Source organism: Lepisosteus oculatus, chromosome 15, assembly GCF_040954835.1.
Source record: "Lepisosteus oculatus isolate fLepOcu1 chromosome 15, fLepOcu1.hap2, whole genome shotgun sequence".
Classification (NCBI taxonomy): Eukaryota; Metazoa; Chordata; class Actinopteri; order Semionotiformes; family Lepisosteidae; genus Lepisosteus; species Lepisosteus oculatus.
In genome coordinates, this window is record NC_090710.1 from 6,964,401 (window position 1) to 6,985,487 (window position 21,087).

The 21,087-nt window shown below is 35.9% G+C and overlaps 1 protein-coding gene across 4 annotated transcripts in view; it reads left to right on the forward strand.

The window, feature by feature from the left end:
- The first annotated feature begins 3,757 nt into the window (after positions 1 to 3,757).
- Positions 3,758 to 21,087, forward strand: part of uggt2 (UDP-glucose glycoprotein glucosyltransferase 2) — a 99,751-nt gene continuing 82,421 nt past the window's right edge. For 3 of the 4 annotated variants that reach the window (XM_069179098.1, XM_069179099.1, XM_069179101.1), the window contains exons 1-8: positions 3,758 to 3,857; positions 5,457 to 5,590; positions 6,042 to 6,124; positions 7,048 to 7,178; positions 9,865 to 9,977; positions 13,415 to 13,592; positions 19,433 to 19,529; positions 19,714 to 19,786. In XM_069179098.1, the coding sequence (XP_069035199.1) occupies positions 3,834 to 3,857; positions 5,457 to 5,590; positions 6,042 to 6,124; positions 7,048 to 7,178; positions 9,865 to 9,977; positions 13,415 to 13,592; positions 19,433 to 19,529; positions 19,714 to 19,786 (833 nt within the window). In that variant the 5' untranslated portion in view covers positions 3,758 to 3,833. Of the gene's footprint in view, positions 3,858 to 5,456; positions 5,591 to 6,041; positions 6,125 to 7,047; positions 7,179 to 9,864; positions 9,978 to 13,414; positions 13,593 to 19,432; positions 19,530 to 19,713; positions 19,787 to 21,087 lie in introns of those variants that run through there. The other variant, XM_069179100.1, reaches the window with a different exon arrangement.

Here is a 21,087-nt window from a genome sequence, read left to right on the forward strand (position 1 = left end):
AAAATAGTGATTTTTTTATTTACCCTTTAAATCGACTATGACCTTTTACTATATGTGTACAAATTCTTGAGGAAATGATCAGCCAGTTCAATACGAAGAGAGATTTACTGACTCATAAAATTTAAACGTTACTTGTGTAATTAACTATTTTATCACCTTGATGTTCTCCGTCTGAAAAAAAAATCTGAAGCAAAATGAAAGAGTAAAGAGGCAATGAAAACACAAATGCAATCAAAATCGTTGGGCAAAATTTGTATACATCCCTGAATTTGCACTATGCAAATATACATAAGTATTCAGATTTTAAAAAAGATAATGCAGACTTTTCAGTTCATTGCTAGCAGGTACAATAATAGTTTCAATGGAAATCAAGATGTCTTTGTGGAATGGAATTCAGTAATTTGAATAAAAACAGATGTGAGGTCATGGCAACAGTATGTACATAATATGTTCCATGAAATATTTCTATTTCAAGTATCTAGCTGTGTGGAGTTTGTATGTCCATATGAGTATCCCCTGGGTCTCTAATATTCTCCGACAGTCCAAAGTTATTAGAAAGGTGATTGTGGGTTAATTGGCTTCCGAAGAAGGCTCCACAGCCAAAATGTTGTCTTTCTTTTCTTCTCTTTTCAGCATGGAATAAACCTTTACTCGTTCCTCTGAAAAAAATAAAACATGTCTGCTGTTGTGTGTGTTTCTGTGTCTGGGTGTGTACCACCTTGTGGCTGTTGCTTGCTGAATCTGTGGCTCTCCTGTTGTTACGACCAGCAATAAGAAACCTGTTACCAGAAAACCATCTAACCAGTCCCCAGCAACGGCTAATTCCACAAAGCACCACTGCATGTGTTAATCAATCAGTCTCAGCTGTCCTTCACTAAACTCACCCCAGTCTCCACTTCTTATAAACCCTCATTCAGTATCAGTCAGCCCTTGGTATTGGTTTCTCCCTTGGAGCTCCTACCTTGCCTGTAGTTCTCTTTGACGTCCTATTCTTAACCCTTGGATTTTTGCCTGCTTAAAGACTACCTCTTTTTCTAGCGATTGGGATTGCTTACCTAATGCTCTGAGATCACTGCATAGGGTCCTGATATACCTTATACCTTTTGGCAGCTCGCCGTAACACCTGTGACCCTGAATTGCAAGAAATGGTTAGAAAATGCATGAATTTACACAATATACTGTACATGGCCTTTATTAAGGGTGATGATATCGTAATACTATTATGAAACTTGAATTGAAATGTTGAATGAATCAATGTGCAACTGATGTATGAAATACATTAATACAGCTGTCATAAATATGATCTCCAAAGGTGTATTTTATTTGGGTAGTTTGTAATTGTAATTTGTAATTGTGTGGACAATATCAATAACGTAATTGATGTTCAGGCATGCTGCTAGTGCAGGACATTTCTTATTTACATAAACCACAAAGGGTGGTTTAAAGGCAGAATTAACTCCCACATTAATAATATTTCACATAATCAGCATAGGAAGCATGACACCAAATTCTATCTCCTCCAATTGGCATTGGAAATCTGTTTACTGCTCACAAATCACATCTGCTAAAGATATGCACTCACCTCGCAGCAGTTAATTGTGGGGATACCCTTACACATAAAAGCTACATTCAAACCCACACACCTGCTGGCTTTTATTCCAGATGAGCTCTGTTACACAACTGAACCCTTAATTGATTTAATGATAGGATACATTTTACATCTTTAATTTTTGTCTTCTCCTAAGGGATGGAGATTGCTATTTAGCTATCATATTCCATAACTAATAATCTGCAGCATTAGAATAGAAAAAAAGGTACCATGAAGAATTCAATTAAATAGAAAGCCAACTAGAGTTGTTAAATAACCTCTGTATTTATATATTTCCAAGCTTGGTCACAGCTTTTGTAGGTGGTCACAGCTGCTTACAGGTGGCAGTCATTCATTGAATATTCCTTGTAGTTAAGGATAATTGTGTTTCATGAAGGCTGATCAAACCAATACAGGATCCAAAATACTGAGGAGGAGCTAGTTTTATCTCAGGAGATTCTGGACTTTGTGGCAAATTCTTGGAAATGTCGTATGGCGATCTTTAAATAGGTGGGTCCAGGCCACAGCAAACACAGAGGTTCAAAATCCGCAGTGAAGTTTACTTCACAATGCAGGGAAAGAAAAAAACAAAAATACCACAACAAACAACCAAATCAAAATACTAAGATCGCCTTTCATATTCAACCTACACTTCTTCTTGACGTCCCAAACTATCACAGCCAAGCAGCTACGTTGCTTACTGGCCTCTATCCAAACAATAAAGTCTCTCCTAAACAAAAACAACTTCCAGAAGTTCAAAACTCATGGATCCCTTCTTCTTGGTCACTCATCAGTCCTATTTGCTAAGCTGACTTGTATGCACAGGATTTCAGCCCTCAGCCCCTTAGACAATAGCCATCCACTCCCCCCCACACTCTGACACAAGAAGACTTTGCTTACAGTTTCTTAAACATTCAACTGACTGATTCCTGCAACTGGTCATTGATCAGCAGAGGAATCTGGCTCTTCAACACACTCACTTTGCTTCCTTTGGGTCTCAAAGGAAATATCTGGGATCCTTGGCAGATATTCTTCTGGTTTGGTCAAGAAGCTGATGCTGATATTGCATTTCTTAATGTTCGCTTTTACCATGTTTTAAAACAGATCATCTTCCATTTATCCTCCTCTGATTGAGCCAGTCCTCTTCCTAGACTAAACTCCTATATGATATGTTCTGTAGGCCACTGTGATACAACTCCAGCCACTTTTTAAATGCCTTGTATTGTATGTTGTCCATGTTTAAGGAAGAAATTAAGACTTCATCGTTGACTATCCATTTGATTTCAGATTTAATGAGGTGATATTCAAAAACCCGCTTCCTCAGTGCAAGTGCACTTTGGAGCTTGATGTTTGGTCTTCTTAAGATTAAGTCATATTTTCTCATAGGCTTCAGTACATATATTGACCATTGTTTGGGGATCGATTTCTGTGCAGGCACATACTGTACTGCAGTGTCATCAGCGTACTGGTGTTTGATCACTGAGGTTGAGGATATTTTCAGTTTTTGACTGAGGTCGTTGGCAATTAAACATTTCACCAGCCATTCAATAAATTAGCTGCAGTCCTTTGGGGCTGGTTTGTAATCAAATGAAGGAGGGTACTCAGATTGAAAATAGTGTTTAATGGATGACACAGCATTGTTTGACTCCTACCAAGACTTCTGAGGGCTCTGTAGTGGATTCATTAGTGAGAATTACAGCCCACTTATCATGATGAAGTAGGCTATGGACGCTGACGAATCCTTTCTTACAAATGATTGTCCCGTCTGCATCACAATTCACAGTGTCAAAAAGTTTTTGTCGACATTAAATGAAGATCACAGAATACAAATGCTTATTTTTTTGTATTAACTGATTCACAACGTAACAGGAGCAAATGCAAAAAAAACCCTGACACATCTAATTAAAATTAAAAATATGGAGTTTTTCCTGATCACTTTTATAGTATATTGCCATGCTAAGGCATATGGAAACTAACAGCGAGACAGACTCCAGAGTCGCTTCTCATTTGCAGAATCGGTTATTACTAGGTAGTCGGCCATATAAATGCCTGATAGAACATCGCAGACAATCCAGTATTCAGTATGCAAACAGCAAAAATGATAGTTGACACAGTGTTTCGCCGTCTTTTTAAAAATATATTCGTTTTTTTTGCCAAAGGAAATATTAATTGCACTACTGTGTGTGGGCTTTCAAACAACTATGAGAAAGTGGAACAAAAAGTGTGATTTTGTGAGGACCCAAAAATGGCTGCGGCCAGTCAGACCGAGGTAAGATGAATACTGCACATTTCGAAATTTAGCGACATCAGTTTTACAGCTCTAATGAAAAAGCAGTGATTTTTTTTCTCTAGCGAGAAAAGTATGTACAGTATACTGATGACTGCTTCTTCATTCCGTTACTTGCCTTAATGTTGTTACACAGAGCTTAATATCAAGACATAAGTAAAAAAATACCTAAAGTTTAAAAGTACAGCTTGTATTAAAAAAAACAACGATTATTTTAACAGATTATTTCCTTGCTATCTCAATCTGCGAAGTAGATTACATGCTATTTTTGTTAAAGACTCACGATTTGTGATTAATTATCGGTCTCTAGTTGTTACGTGGCAGTGTGACTGCTTTGAATGAACGATACTGGGCTCGAAGTACATGATGGAAATTGTTGTGTAGATAAACATTGAATTAACATCGATATGAATTGTTCAAATTGGTTTTGTTCGTGATTGGTAGATTATTGCTATTAGTTATTAGTCTGATAATTACAGTATGCTGTTACCAATAATGACTTGCGTTAATGGCACATGTGGCATAATTGTATTTGAAATTCTTTGTATCCCCAACTGAAAAACGAGATAAGGATTTGGGTCTATTGGCAGATATCATCTTGGATGCATTTTCCGTTTAAATGATTAAATGCATCTTGCCATGCATAATTTAATTCTGAGTGTATTGCGCCTCAGATGTCCAAATTTGCAGCGTAGTTCTCCAGCTATCTATATTCAGATCACCAGAAATAAATTCCCCAAACTGTTGTGTAGAACTAGGTATTGTATAGAAATGATATCATGAACATCTTGACAGGGAGAGAGTGAATTTCTTATTTTTAAACAAAACATCGGCTTAAACACGCCTGTAATGCATACAGTATATACAGTATCGATATATTGTATACACGTCATTGCGGTTAACGTGATTTTTTTCAACTGATACATGGTGATTACTGTTATTAAATATCTTTTAAGTACAGCTTGTCTTCGACCTAATTGCTATTTATTTTCTCTTTGGCTGGATTATAAAAAACAATCAAACACTTATTTTGCTCTTCTCATCAACTATATACATTATTTCAATCAGAAAATTAAAAAAAGACTCAAGTACTATAGGTGTCAACGTTATTAATGTGTGTCATCATTCCTAGTTTTTTATTTTTCTAAAGGTGTGTCACAAACTGACAGAAAATAAATAAAAAGCCTGTTCCATATTTCTCCTAACCACAAATCGATGTTTTAATATTACTGTATGTAGTTACAATCTCGAAAAGATGTAACAAAAGACAGATTAAAAAGAACCATACAGTACCTTCTTAACAGCTGTTTTCTGTTTAACAGAATAATGGATGCACATAAATATCCCATAACTTATTATATTGTATAACTTAACGATTCCACTAAAATGTTCTGGTAGCATGATCGGGTTATCACAGTTTATAGAGTTCCTAAAAAAATAGTCATCATTGTGAATATACCTCCTGATTCCTCTCTTATGATGATTGAATTTAAGATGTGATTTTCAGATTTTCTGTAGCTTTTACTTCAGTAAGGATTCTGGCCTAAACCAAAATATTTTACTGCTTGGTTATTGTTTCAGCGAGCCATGATGAGGGTTCTTTCATTTCTGCTGGTCATTATCTTAAATGCTCATTGTGGCCATGCAGCATCGAAAGGGGTGAATGTCATCTTAAGTGCTAAGTGGCCAGCAACACCCCTTCTGCTAGAGACAAGGTAAGACGGCACAGATGTAGTCTTTTAAGTATTAAAAGTATTTACATATTAGACACTGCAAATGGTTTTGGGAAATAAAAATGGATGTTGCCTTCATTAAATGGGATTGAAAAGCATAGACCATGAGGTAGTAATAATATATGAATATCTAATGATGTGTACTGTAGTTTGAAAACTGATAGCACTGCTATTTCAAAAGTTACTAGGAGTTAGGACGTAGTTCACTTCATTGGTTTTTGTGATATATGATTAAGTTTGTACAGGATCATGAATGAAGTGTCTTCAGTGTGATTTGAAGATAGCCCCAGGAAAATTGACAGCAAAATTTCTGTTGTAGCAAAAGTAGTTCCTTCCTTAGTTTTCAATGAAAGAGATATCTTCACTTGAAATATATGGTGTTATTTACAGTTGTAAGTTTGATAGCCTTGTGCTTTGTCATTTTTTTTCATAGTGAGTTCATTGCAGAAGATGGTGAAGAAAAATTCTGGCAGTTTGTTGACACCGTAAGAGAATTAACAGTATATAAGGGTGGTGGTGAGTATTTTGAGCTGTGAAAAAGACTTAATATTGAAAAAGTCTTTGGTTAGAATGCAAGTTTTATTTAAGATGAAAAAATAGCATAACATTTTCTAAACTGCAAAAAATAGCATTCCTAAAATCAAATCATTGAAATTGAGCACTAATATTTGAATCCAGGGCAGTTTGTTCAGTTTTTAAAATGTTGCACAAAGGATGTCAGCAAATGTTGTGATGCCAGTTGCTCATTTTGAGATGTCTCTGCCCTGGTGGATAATGATGTGCCAGTTAAGGCTATATTTTGTCTTCATGTTCCAAAGTCCTTGGTGTCCTTCCAACCAAAGTCAGAATAAAGAGAAAATTACACAACTGAACATGCTATATTTTCTGTTCATTGTAGATGGCAGTGCTATATATCAAAATGAGCACAGGCATGGGACATACTACAGTGCATCCATATAAAAACACACAAGAATAGCAGTCTCTCAGATAATGTGACCTTGTGTGTTACACAAAGCCTGAAACAGACTTTTATGGATATTTTTTCCCCATCTGTGTTAAAACAATGTGGAACAACTGGACAGTTTTACCATGTTTAATGATATTGCTCATTGTAATGTGGTGAGAGCCTGTGTAGCAGTGTTATTTTTTCAGGAGTTCGTATTATGTGACTGTGCCATTTAATGTCCTTAAGAAAAAAACATGTTATGCTATTTCTTTTATCCTCATTAATTGCCTTTAGTCTAAGTCTTTTGTGTGACTTTAAAGGCATCTCTTTTTAATATGAGTGTTACTCTGTGATTTATATTTCTTACCTTAAACAGTTGTTCTAATCATTTTAACAGGCCAAAACCCTATTTGTAACTAGATGTTTGACTTTACTGGGCTGTGAATTAAAAATCTTGATTCAGTGTTTGATTAATTTGTTTTTTCCCTAATAGAGTCTGTACGTTCTTATTACAACTTGATATTGAAGAAGGCTGGACAGTTTGTTACTGATCTTCAAGTCAATCTTCTGAAATTTGCCTTGTCCTTGAGGATTTATTCTCCTGCAGTACAGTCATTTCAGCAGGTAAGATTACAGTAAAGGACACAACTCATTAAGGATACCTCCTCTATAAGTATTTTTAATAAAATATTGATAAAGACATATTTTATCACCATCAGTAGGAAAGCAAGTTACAGAAGATGAGAAACAAGGCATTAGAGGACAGTACCTTCTGTATTTATAATACTTATAAGTATTTTCTGAGTTGACTGAATAAAGTATTGTAGCATTGCAATAGTTTTCTATTAAATAACAGAGGTGATTCAAGAACACAAGGTTTTATAAACTTAATATTTTTTGTGTAATTAAGGTGAAACTGAAGTTTGTGCTGTGATTAGAGATAATATATATTCTCTCATCATTTCAGCAATTAAGAGGTGATTTATTTCAATGTAAACTGAACTAAAAATATGTTTTACTTGCATATTTTGAGATTCATTGTATTGATGACCTTTTTCAATTCTCATGGAGAAAGTCATGGACGTGGTTAAGCATACAGTATGTTTAGCCTGAGGGCACCACTGTGGCTAGCATTGCTGCCTCGCAATACTAGGATCCTGGGTTCACTTTTGGACCTGGGCTGCTATCTGTGTGACAGTTGTATGTTCTCCCAGTGTTTGTGTGAGTTTTCTCTGGATGCTTCTATTTCCTTCCACAATCCAAACACATACTGTAAAGCTAATTGGGTTATGGGAAAACAGGCCCTGGTTTGAGTGTGTACTGTATGTCTGGGTCTGTGTGTGCCCTACAGTGGAATGGCATCCTGTCAAGGGTATATCCTGCCATGCTTCCATTTACCAAGATAGGCTCTGGCTCCCCTGCAACCCTGAATTGGAAGAGGCGATTTGAAAATGAATGGATGGATATTTAACCTTGTTTGAGTTGTACAGTAAATCGATGTGCAACTAACTTATACAGTATATTAAGCATTGAAAACTTGGCAAAATGGCAAATTTTGAATATTGGCTATTTCACAAACACTAACAAATGGTCATTTATTAAGTTACTCTCTGTGGCTTTAACTTTTGAAGCTCTTTGTATCTGTAGAAGCAGATTAGTCATTCAACTTCTGAACATCAGACTGTTATTTTGATCACTGCCTCTTAATTTAAGAAAGACGATAAAGACAATTTGTCAAGAAAATCTCTATATTATTTAGTTTCCCAGAGGCTTTAGTAATTTCGCTTGGTCTTTGACATTTAGTGTATTGAATAAGTCTGAAGTCCATTGTCTAAGGACATTTATAGCCAAGCTTAATTTATAAGCTGTAATATGAACAGTTACCTGTACTATCAAAAATGTATTTTTAAGTTGCATTTTATCAAATAGTACTACATTACACCCACAGTCTATTAAGCCTAGAAACAGGTTTTACTAGACAGTATCTTTGATTACCTTTAAGCCAATTTAATTTCCATTTGATATTTTTTTAAATTCTTTGTTTTTTGCTTTATTTTTGGTGCAGTCTAGTGTCGTGCCTATCCATATAATTTATGTTTTTTGTTCTTGCATTCATCTCCTCCTTTCTTCTCCAAAGAGATTTTAATGCAACCACCATCATAGTGTTTTGTTGAAAAAAAAAGCATAAGAAAGCACATTGGTTCTTCAAAAAGGGTTTTCTTACGGTAACACATGGTTACAACTTAAAAGTCTTTTTGCAGGTTTAAAAAAGAAAGCAGATATGAAAGGGTAGTACCCCAAACCAAATTGTTGTCCGTCGTCTTTTAAACAGTTCTCTCTCAAATCTTTGTGGTTTTAGCGCTATACCCTACTTAGTGGAGAAACTCCAGTTAGCATCAAGCTATGTTTGGCATGCAGTATTAAGTGACCCTGAAGCTAGAGCCAGTGAATTCTCAGTAGTCAAGCAAGGCTGGGTGTTAGTACTGATAGGCGAGGCCTTTAAGGAAAATCAGATTGCCGCTGTTGGTGGTGCCAGTTTGTGGCACTCTTCCCTCTTGACCAGAATTTCCAAACAAATACCTTAAATGACTACGTGGTTATTAATATTGTAGCAGATGCTCTCTTTCAATGAGCATTTAAATAGAGGCTACTTGGTTATTTAAAATCCTATGTCATTGTTAGAATAACGGTATTAACTCCTGTGTTGCTCAATTCCACTATGGGCTTGCACAGTCAGGTGTCCTGAAATGTCCCCATCAATTCAATTGGTTAATTACTTTCTCATTATACCACCTAATCTTCTATGCAGGGTGCTGGCACATAACGGCTTGTGTATCTCAACGCAAGTGTGTGCTGCACTTCATTTGTGGATAAAGTGGGTCCTGCCTATATTTGATTTTTTTTCAAATAATTGGGATTCTTTGTGATGAAAAGCACTAAACAAATTAAAGGAGCTATTATTATTAACTATAAATTGATGTCCCCTGGTGTAAAACATGATAAATCATTTACAATTGTTATACATCTTTTATTATAGTTTTATTTTCTCTGTTCTTAATTGACATGAACTACATTAGATTGTATTTGCCTTATTCCTAGTGACATATTGGGCAATATGTTGAGAAAACATTGTCTCTTAGGTTTCTAATGGAAGCATAAGTGTTTTGAATAAAGAGACAAATATGTCACATCCTTGTCACTTTCCGTATTAACTTGAATTTTCAGATGTGAATGTTTGTCTGATTGTTAGGAAGGCAGTAAAAGGATTTGTACTTGACATAATCACTTTGATGTGCTCTGCTCCAAACAGATTGCTGCAGATGAGCGACCCCCTGCTAATTGCACTGCCTTTGTTTCTGTTCATGGGAAACACGCCTGCAGCACCAAAGAGGTTAAGAAGCTCTTGAAAACGGCAGCAGGCAGGTAACTCTCCCCAATTTCCTTTGCTCTCAAGTGGAATATTAATGTAGCACATTCTGGAGTAAATGCTGATTTGGGAAAATATAATCTCATTTGTGCCACATCTTAAATGCTAAATAATGTTAATGTATCATGCATTCCAACACTTCCACCCTTTTGGGCTTGAGGTGCAATATATGTTCCTGAAAGAAGACCAAAGGGGTACCATTAAAAATACCTCTACCAGTTCTCACTTATATAATCACGACCAAGTAAATATTTTCTGCCCTTAAACCAGTGATTAGGAGTCAAATTAAACATGCTATGCCCTTTATTCAACACATTTAGGTACTGAAATGTTTTGAATACAAGGTTCTGTTTCATCTGACACTTTCTGTGCTGTTAACCTATGTCCACTCTTAGAGTTTCAAAATGCAGTGCAGCCCCAGTGTTAAAACACCACGCAGACATTTATTAATGAGCAGACATGTTTTGCCGAAAAACAATTTCTGTTTTATGTTATTCATAGGAGCATCTCTGTGGAGATATTTTTTTATTAATATAGACTTATTCCAAAATGAATAAGCCCTTTTGCATTTCTGTACAGTATGGCTTGAAATTTATTTCATGGAATATTTTCCTTTGCCTGTTTTGACACCCTGTCTGGACTGACACTTCAGATTACTTGGTTATCATCTGAAGGCTGTTTTTTTTCTTTCTGTTTCTATCGGCAGTAGTGTCATTCTTTTTTTTCTAGTTACTACCTTGTTTATTAAGGTTATCTGAACATTCTGTTTCATGTACTGTGTTCTGCTTCATATGTGTACATTGTATGAATGGCTTTAAAGAATAAGGCTTGAAGTTACTCCTGAAAGATACATCTGAGCGGTTAAGATCTCACTGTATCGGATACAGAGACTTCAGTGTGTCCCTAAAATGATAGTACTATCTGTTCAAATTTCACTTAAGAATTAAGATTTGTTCGACAGTCATACTGCCTAATGTACATTTCTCATTTATGTATGATAACTGTGAACTACTTTGACTGCAGTTCCATCATTTGAGTTTTGATTTCTTCCTTTTTAAAAATAATTAATAGCATGTACATAGATACATTAAGCATAGAAAATATGGCAAACTTAACTATACATTGCGTGTTACAGATGTGAAGGCAAACCCAAGGGATCTCAGATTAAAATAAAGTTGTACTTTAAAGATTCCAATCAACACCTTCTTCTGACTCAGACTTGGTAAATTCATTGCTTTGATTTCATTTGAAGTGTTTGTAGTTTAAAGTAAATTCTGTACTTCACTGCCTCAGAGCTTTTGGGTCCAATGTTCCATTTTGGCCTTGGGTGTGTTCTCTGTTGCGTTTCTGGTTTCTTCCCACATTCTAGGGACATGCTGATCTGTGTGTCTTCCTCCAGGATGCTGTCCTACTTGACGTCATATGCTCAAAGGATAGGGTTCAGTAACAAGAAAACCGCAATGCTTACCAGAAATTTGTGGTTTTCTTGTTGTTGTATTTGTGTTGGATGGATAGATTTCTAACAGCTCACGTTCTCATTTCATGTCCTTAATTGCATTTTTAAATTTGACAATGTGCACAGTTACAGCATTTGAAAACAATGCCCAGGAGTGTTTTTAAGAGAATCATTGTTAAGTTGTTCTTTCTTAATTAAGCAATCCAGTACTACAACTACAATTTTATTTATAGGCACGGTTTTGTGTTTTCATGAAACGCAATGCTCCGTACAACGAAACGCACATTATACAGAACAGAAGCGAAAAGAAAGTGGGGGCAAAAAAAGTCACAGCAATTGGACTTAATGAAAACCTAGAAAGAAAATTAAAATCTACATTTGTGAGCTATAGTGAAAAGATGGGTCTTTAAGTTGGATTTGAAAATGTCAACAGTCGCAGAGTCTCTAATGCGTTTGGGTAATAAGTTTCACAAATATGGCCCTGTATGAGAACTTTCTTACCCATTGTGTAGATTTGCATTTGGAAAGGCCTGAAACAGCTGATATCAGATTAAGAACCCGCTCTATACTCATGCAATAAATCCTTCCGAGACTCATTCTCAGTCCTGGTCCTGGGGAGCCCTATGTCCAGTCGAGTTCTTTAATCGCATTGTAATTTGTGCAATTAGGATTTATACAATTTACAGTTTAAAATGGTATCTTACAGTAATAAATAAGTGAGTGTCAGAACTGCCCTCATTTAAGTGTGTCTGAATTAGACCTAGGTAGAAGGGAAATCACTCACTGTGGTAATATGTGACACATTGTAATTTCCAACTCTCTGTTTATGGTAAATTGCTGAAAATGTACTTTTAGCTAGCTTGTATCGAAGCTAAGGTCTGAGTGCAGCAAGCAGATCAGTTACAGGGACTAACTGGGACCTGTGAATATAGGTCTAGTTGGAATTAGAACCAGGAGACATTGGTGTCTTTTAAAGCCAGGATTCAGAATGCTTACCTTAAGAAAATCTATATCTATTCCATTCACTACTTATAAATACTTACTTAAGGGAGCCAGAGAACCTTTAATGCATTCTAAATTTGACTTGGAGCTGTTGGCATTTACAAAGGACTGGTTACGTGCTTATGCAGTAGCACATGGGCTATAGAATGTCGGACATACAGTACTGAAGCCCATTTAGTACTTAAGAAGATACTTCAGTAACTACGGCATTACAGTAATTTTTATTTAATCAAGATATGTACACTATATTAATATTTCTGCATTAGAGAGACAGTGTAGGGATTGTTGTGTATTGTTGCACATGGACATGAAAGATACTCTTTTCTAGTTCTAACCATGCAATTCAAATGATAGCATGGGGTCAAAAGTATCACCAAGGTTTATCTCAAGTATCCACAGTTTATTTTAAGATCATTGTGTTGCATCTGTGTCTTAATATTAGACTGTTACCAGTAAAGTGACAAGACTGCAGTAGTATGTGAAACCAGGGAAAGGAGAACCATGCTTAGATAACTTTTTCATGTAATCCTGTAGGATGTTGTAATTGTCAGTCTCGAAGCTACATTTAAATCCAGAAAGAGTAGGATATTACTGACCCTCAGTTAGAAATAGCAAATTATAAACAAGATGCAAATCATTAGATGCAAAATGAGATTAAGTAAGCTGTTCCCACCCTTTCCAGAATACCCTTCTGGTCAACAAATCACATTTCCGATCTCGGGTTGTTTTTTTCAAAAGATTTAAGATGTAAGATAGCTTACCTAGCACAACGCATGCTAATCCTTTAACGTCTTTCATGTTACGTACTGTATACAGTATCATTGGTAGGACTGGTTTGACCTCTAGATTCTAGATGAATTATTGCAGCTAACAGGTATAGACTATTTTTTTGTCATCAAAATGTGATTTGATCTTATAAATCTTTGATTTTTATATGCTTGGACCTAAAACTATTGTGCTTTTCACTTTTTGCAGGCCAAAACCCTATTTGTTCAAGTTTGATCATACATTCCCAGCGAACAATGGCAGCGACCTCCCAGTAGTCATTCTTTATGCTGAAATCGGTACCAATAAGTTTAACACCTTTCACAAGCTGTTGTCGGAGAGAGCTAGAGATGGTAAAATTATTTATGTCCTCCGTCACTTCGTAGTGGTAAGTACGGCTTTTTTAATTTCTGTAGTGATGCAGTGGAATTTTACGTTAGTGAGCTGATAAATTCAGGAATACTGATGACAAGACAACAGTTTTGCTGGCAGTTTACTGCATGTTTTTCCCCTTTTATGTACCCCAGTTGATGATCACAGCTTCATGTATTTTCAGCTGTTTTTTAGATTTTTGGTGCTTTTGATGCCTGCTCTTGACCACTCAATCCCAGTTATCATCCAAAGCATATTTTGTTCTTGTTCCTGTCTTTTGCATTCTTCTTAGGGTTATCCCTTTACACTTTAAACAGACCAGTTTATTGGTCTTTTTGTAATGTAACAAGCCAAAACCACATCATGGTGGTTTAGTATGCTGCAGGGCATTTAACATGTTAAAAATTGAGCTCTTCAACTGCAAGTGTTCTTCTTGAGGTTATGGACGGGCATGAAATAAATAGATATTGAATTGATATTGTTTCAGCTGTCCATGGCCTATTTGCTCTTGCCACCAATCTTTATAGTTTAGTGCCTATTCTTGTCCAACCATAGGCTGTGGATCTGCAGCTCTTTCCGTCTTAAAAACTTCTCAGAAAACCTTTGCTTTTGTTTCTGTATTGTTCGGATAGCTTCCAGTTTTTATTGGAACTTTTGCAAGATTTGCCTAGTATTTTCCATCACAAGATTACTGTTCCTTGTGAAAGGCAGTTATAGGTGCCATCATTATGTTTTATTTTCTTTCCTTGGGGCCATATTAATGGAAGCACTAAACCCATATACAAATCTCCTCTAGCTTGTCTCGGGCTCCCCATTCAGAAGAAATTATATTATATTATATTGTACGAACTTGTCTCCTAGCTGGACAGCTATTTTTTTTGCGGTTCCCTTGTTTCACCTAACTGAGGCTGAGGAAGCTTTCTGCAACCTTCTGACTGGGTGATAATGTGCTCTATTACAGGAGGTCGTAGTTTTCTGTCAGTGTAAAAGTACGAAGCATATCTGCTATTATTTATGCAATGGTTATTATATATATCATATATGAAATGGTTAACACACATTTGAATAAACATATGGTTTATGAAATTACAATTATCGGGAGTTACAGATGCTAATTACAGGTGATCATTTTCACTGCCATTTTATGTACTTCTTCATAACTAGGAGGCAGTTTACTAACTTCAGCTTTGCAAGAAGTCAATTTTCTTGGTATACAGCAGTACACTCTCTTATGTATTCTGTTCGTCTCCCAAACCTGTCACTTTGAAGTGCCATTTTTTTCCCCACCATAACCTTTTCCTTGATGGGTTTAGTGGAATATCGTTGTACTTTTTAACAACGAAGCCTGACAGTGGCGAATGAACGAAAGCAGAGCGATTTCTAATGAGAAAAAACCCTGTGCACCTGTCAGACCTCACATTTCACAAAATCGTCTGATTCAGAGCATGGTTTTTGCCAGCTGGCACCCCACTCCCTACACCCTGTTTAAATACAAGTTTGAATAGCAGAGTGCTTACTTGTTGAAGATGGCTTTTAAGAAAGCTCATTATTTTATAGAAGATAAAACCTCATTCAACAATGATGTTTATATAGCCAGCAGCCATATGACCCTGCAACTCACAACTGGCAACCACTGAAGCTAAGCAGGTGTGAGCCTGGTCAGTACCTGGATGGGATGGGAGACCTCCTGGGAAAAACTAAGGTTGCTGCTGGAAGAGGTTTTAGTGGGGCCAGCAGGGGGCGCTCACCCTGCAGTCTATGTTGGTCCTAATGCCCCAGTATAGTGATGGAGACACTATACTGTAAACGGGCACTGTCCTTCGGATGAGACGTAAAACTGAGGTCTTGACTCTCTGTGGTCATTAAAAATCCCAGGGTGTTTCTCGAAAAGAGTAGGGGTGTAACCCCGGCATCCTGGCCAAATGTCCCATTGGCCCTTACCAAAGGCCTCCTAATAATCCCCATCTATGAATTGGCCTCATTACTCTGCTCTCCTCCCCACTGATAGCTAGTGTGTGGTGAGCGTTCTGGCGCACTATGGCTGCCGTCACATCATCCAGGTGGGTGCTGCACATTGGTGGTGGAGGGGAGTTCCCATTAGCTGTAAAGCGGTTTGAATGGAGTGTCCGGAAAAGCGCTATATAAGTCATTATATATCAGATTCAGGATGTCAACAGCCTCCAATCCTTCAGTGATTTTAATCTAAGTATATTGCCAACAGCTCGTCTTGTTTCTTTTTTAAATCACCCTTATTTTATACAACAGCTTTGAATGACATTGAAGTATAATAATAAATAATAATAATTATTATTGTTATTAATAATACTTAAATCTTAAAATAACATTTTGTCATTCATTAACTTTGGCCATTAACTTTGCCCTCCCTCTATTTTATGTTAGATGGTCATGTTTTTTATATTATCTGTTTTATGCAGGGTCAAATAATTGGTGAATGGTCACTCTTTTACTCATTATTTTAAGAACAAGCTGTGAAACATCCTTTTTACATGCAGTAACTGTCAGATATGCTGAAAATTAATCGAACTTAAAATTAATCTAAATTAAGCTAACAAATAATTATTTGCCTTTGTTTCAGAAATACCTGGGAAACGTAACCAGTTTGCCCTTCTTGGCTCTTCATATGATGACTTAAAGTAGCAACAACTCCCAATAACCTGTATTATATGTATCAAAAATAGATCAGATTGGGACAGAACAGTTTTGTTTTACTCCCCATAATATCTATCTCCCTTCCGTTTTCAGTAAAAATGAAAAATGTTGATTAACCTGAAGTGCAAAGTTAAAAATGTGTACCTGTGCCCCTACTAAACAGTTAATAACCTCTCCGTATAATGTGAGATTATATTAGTTGCTCTTTTTGAAAATCCATTCCTGTGCCATGTTTTATTCTTTAGATTCAGGATGTCAACAGCCTCCAATCCTTCAGTGATTTTAATCTAAATATATGGGTTAAACAGCTCATCTTGTTTCTTTTTTAAATCACCCTTATTTTATACAACAGCTTTGAATTACATTGAAGTGTTTTAATCCAGAATCGTTTTAAGATTAAGGATTAAAATACTTCATCATTAGTATAATTGATCTTAGCATCACTATATTTTAAGTTGCATGATCATGTTTTCATTTGGATCTTTTTGGCATTAATAATTTTGTTGATATTCAGATGTTATTCCTTGCTTTGAGGCTGAATTTTGAATGTGATGATGTTGCTTGTTAATTGAAAGTTCTACTATTATAATCATAATTTTTACAGTATCAGGAAAGGAAGGTTTGCATATGGATTGTAAGAATTACATTTGTGTTATCTTGTGTGCTGTCAAGAGTTTTGATGGAAATGAGTGTAGTTTGAAATTGTGTAAGTAACCAAGGCCCTGACACTGTCTGTGATGTTCTTTATGATATAAGGAAAAAAATAAATTATTGTCAGTTTTACACTGGAACACTGCATTACTGAGTAAACATCACAAAGTGTAGGTATGAAAATAGAACGGTGAATTATCAGCTTCTCCTAAATCTGTCATTGAGCACCCTGGGGACCTTCAGTGAAATTAAAATGTTTGTTTAATTTCAGGCAGTGTAAATAAAGATGAATAAGCTATGATGTCTACATACTTAGAAAATCAAAACAAAAACAAAAAACTATAATTATGTATGGATTTTTTGCATGATGTATGGGTTTAAGGATATTTAATAGATTTTATGATATGCAGTGGAATTATGAAATGTCTGTTAACATTTACAAAATAATTAGTTCAAAAGGGCTGGTGGAACCTGATTAGGAAAATCTTAAGAATATTTCTATGACACTTTTAACAATAAGCGCAAGGCTCTGAAAGTGCTTCACAATAATAACCTAACTGTATAAATTAAATGCAGGAGAGAGCAGACTAGATGGAATGTTTCATTTAACACAACAATACTGTAGGAAAACTAGCCAAACAAGAGCAGTGGGGAAGAAAACATTGGGTATTTAACATAATAGAATATAGAAATGTAATAGAAATGTTGAATAGAAATAATAGAATATAGAAATGTAATAGAAATGTTGAATACAAATAATAGAATATAGAAATGTAATAGAAATGTTGCCATTACTGGATAGGTTACTATCCCTGTTTGACCCATTAACTGGACTTGTTTACCAGAGTTGCAGAATGAGCCTTATCTGCACAAGTGTACTCACTCATCCAACCATGCCATATTCCAGAGGTTGAAAAGCTCTCATGCCCCATTTTTTCTTATTCATTGCTGTATGTGGAGTTCAGTTACATTAAATGTGATAAAAAATTTTGTCGGTGAACCAAGGTTATGTCAAAAACACAATGTCCCTGTTCAAATGCAAAATGTTACCATTACTGAATGGGTAAGTATACCATCATTGTCACAAGAGATCATTAACTACAAAGTAGGCCAGGAGCTGCTGAGTCAGCATCATCAGATGGCAGAAGTAGCAGCCAAAGCTACAGGCTGTGATGTGGCTGTCAAGGAGATGAGGAACAGAAGCTGGAGTGCTTGTGGTCCACCACATTCAATCTGTAAGACCTTGAGAAGGCCACAGAGTGGCATTCCAGATGATCCAGGAAAAAAAGATGGATGAGCAGTACTGCCAGTGTTTCTCATGGAGGGGCTTGTATCAAGAAACCGTGTGATCAGCCGCTGTTTAAGACAGGACTAGTCGTGGTGTTTGAGAACCCAAAGGAAAATTATTAGCTGCTCTGTCACCAACTTCGAGTTCTTTTAGCATGTTACAGCCCAGTGGTGATAACACACTCAACCAGTCTAGGTAAGTTTGAAATGGGGCAAACAAGAGACCTTCAGGGAAGGACTTGTGAGAAATTGCAGGAACAGCAAGAACTACACTATGTTGTGAACAAATGCGTGGTACCAGGCCTGGAATGTTCTCCACCTAATCCCATAATGAGAGTAGATGGAAGATGTCTAAGCAGTAATCAAGGTCAGGGTCAAGACAGCCTGCGTGCCCTTAATCGGAGAGTGGCTGGGTATAGGAAGTCTGTCTTAACCCAGCTCTGAGACTGCGTGTTGACAAGAGTGGAATGAAATGAAAGCTCCTGTACAGCATGTGCACATGTGGAGCAGCTTCGCTATACATGTTCAGCTGTTTAGGGTAATTTTGGGGTAAACAGAGATATTAACCCATTCAGTTGTGGAAACAGTTTGCATTTGAAAGGGTACAGGCTATTAAAATTTTGATTGGAAAGATGGCTGAGAAAATAGAACCGACAAAGAAAAAAAAAAGTCAAAGTCTTTCTCATAGCAAACAACATGAAAAATGTCTTTTGCTTACTACTTGTTAGTTTTGAGCCCATTTTCTTGTTAGTTTTAGGAATTAAAAATCAATCTCCTAATGATGTCTAGGCAACGTAGGTATGGGCGACATTAATGTTAGCCTCGAATAAACCAACACATATACTCCTCGCCAAAACTTTAAAACTAGTAAGAAGAGATTGGACCATACAAAATACGTTTTCATGTTATCTGTCTTAAATAAGCTCAATGGATGTTCCATTTGTATGTTTACAGATAATTTTATGTTTTTAAAGATTATCCATGTCAATACCTTAACTTTGGAACTAAAACAATAGACATTTTTTAAATTTCTTTGAAATGTGACATTCCTGAGGTCACTGTAATTGTGACCAAGTGCAACAGTTATTTTTATTTCTTTTTGATGTTTTTCTTTTTTCACAAAATGTGTCTTCATAATAGTGAGAATGTATTAAATGCAAATGCAAATGGAAAATCCTTTAAAGAGAACTTCTTGTGTATACAAGTAGTAGTTTTGCACAATTCTTTTCTCCTTATGTTTTGTTACAGAACACTAAGATGGAGAAAATGCATTTGTCTGGATACAGTGTTGAATTGGCTATAAAAAGTACAGAGTACAAAGCTGTTGATGATACCCAAGTGAAAGGTATTTTTTTTTAACTTTTTTCTTTGGTAATGTGTTAAGATGTGAACAAACTCAACAAGAATTTAGTTTTTCATTAATTTAAAATGGCTATTGCATGCAGACTATTGCATTTGCAGTTCACTAAAGAGCACGTTTTTCTGTAACAAAACATCTATTTTTTTTCCTTTCATTGAATAAACTCCAGATGCAAATTCTACAGTGAGTGAGGCTGAAGATGAGAGTGATGACGTTCAAGGCTTCATTTTTGCCACGTTAAAGTATGTGAAGTATTTCAGAATACTATCATGTGACGTTTTGGAATTTTAATGTTAACATGATTGTAAATGAATTGCAATTACAGCAAATGTTTTTTTCAGGTATCTTAGGGTAGGATTTCATGACAAAGATAAATGGGAAGTTCTACCCACCTTCATTCATTCGGTTTGATTGCACAGTTGATTAATCTACCGAATCTGGAAGAGTAAAGTAGATTGCTTTTGGATTTGAAGGGTGCACAGGTTATAAACCAGAAAAGTTGTTTTCTAAATTTGAGATAAGTAGTGTGGTAAAAAAGACATTCTTAACTATGGAATTGAAAGTCATCTGTCTTGTTTCTGCAGTTGAGTTCATTTTGGACTGTTGCCTCGGGTTTTCTGAAGTGGGACATGATTATGTCAGTTTCTTCAAGTCTTCGATCTTGGCTGAGTGCCTGCAGGGAGTGATTGTTTTGTATTATAGACAGTATATATAGAGAGAAAAGCATTAGCCACTGATTTGCCTCACTATGTTGCTGTAGCCATGGAGCAACAAGGCTTGTTGATGGAGAGTTTGCACATGCATGAGAGCATAATAAAATCCTTATTTTATCTATAACTTCATTTTCTTTTCTGACCTTCTCATTCTACCACATCATACATACATTTCAGAGTATTTTATAGCCGATTTCAATCAATCTATTCAGTTCCCATCAAAGAATCTGTTTGATTAATGACTTTGTTAATTATAATCTTGGATTTTATTTTCTGACTGACACTTGACTTTATGTGAATGATAATGCTTCTTTGATTGAAGCTTCTACTCCTTATACCTTTGTACCAAAAGGACATCTGGTGATGAAGGTGAGGTGGAGGACTTGAAAGCATTTTCCACAACTTTATAGTTTGCATGAATGTACTCGAGACGTTTTCCTTCTTTAAGGAAGATCTTTTCTTTAAGATATGTTCTTATTATTTAAGAATCACGTATCTGTATCTTTTATGGTTGTTCATTTTGGCAACCATTATTTGTCACCAGAATTGTTGATAGCTTGTCTATTCTATTAGTAAGATACTAGGAGATATCCATGTACATCTTGATATTAAATCTGATTTGAGGGACCTAATACCAAGTATTGTATATTGCAGGGAAACATAGTGGTATATCGCATAAGTACTGTAATACAGAGATCTTAATATGTTTACATTTCATTTGAGTGGTCTGGTATTTCTCAAGAAAGGTCAGGAATGTAGGTAACAGTGGACAAATATGTAATGCTTTTCCTTTTCCAGACCGGAATTTCCAAAAACTAGTGTCCTAATAT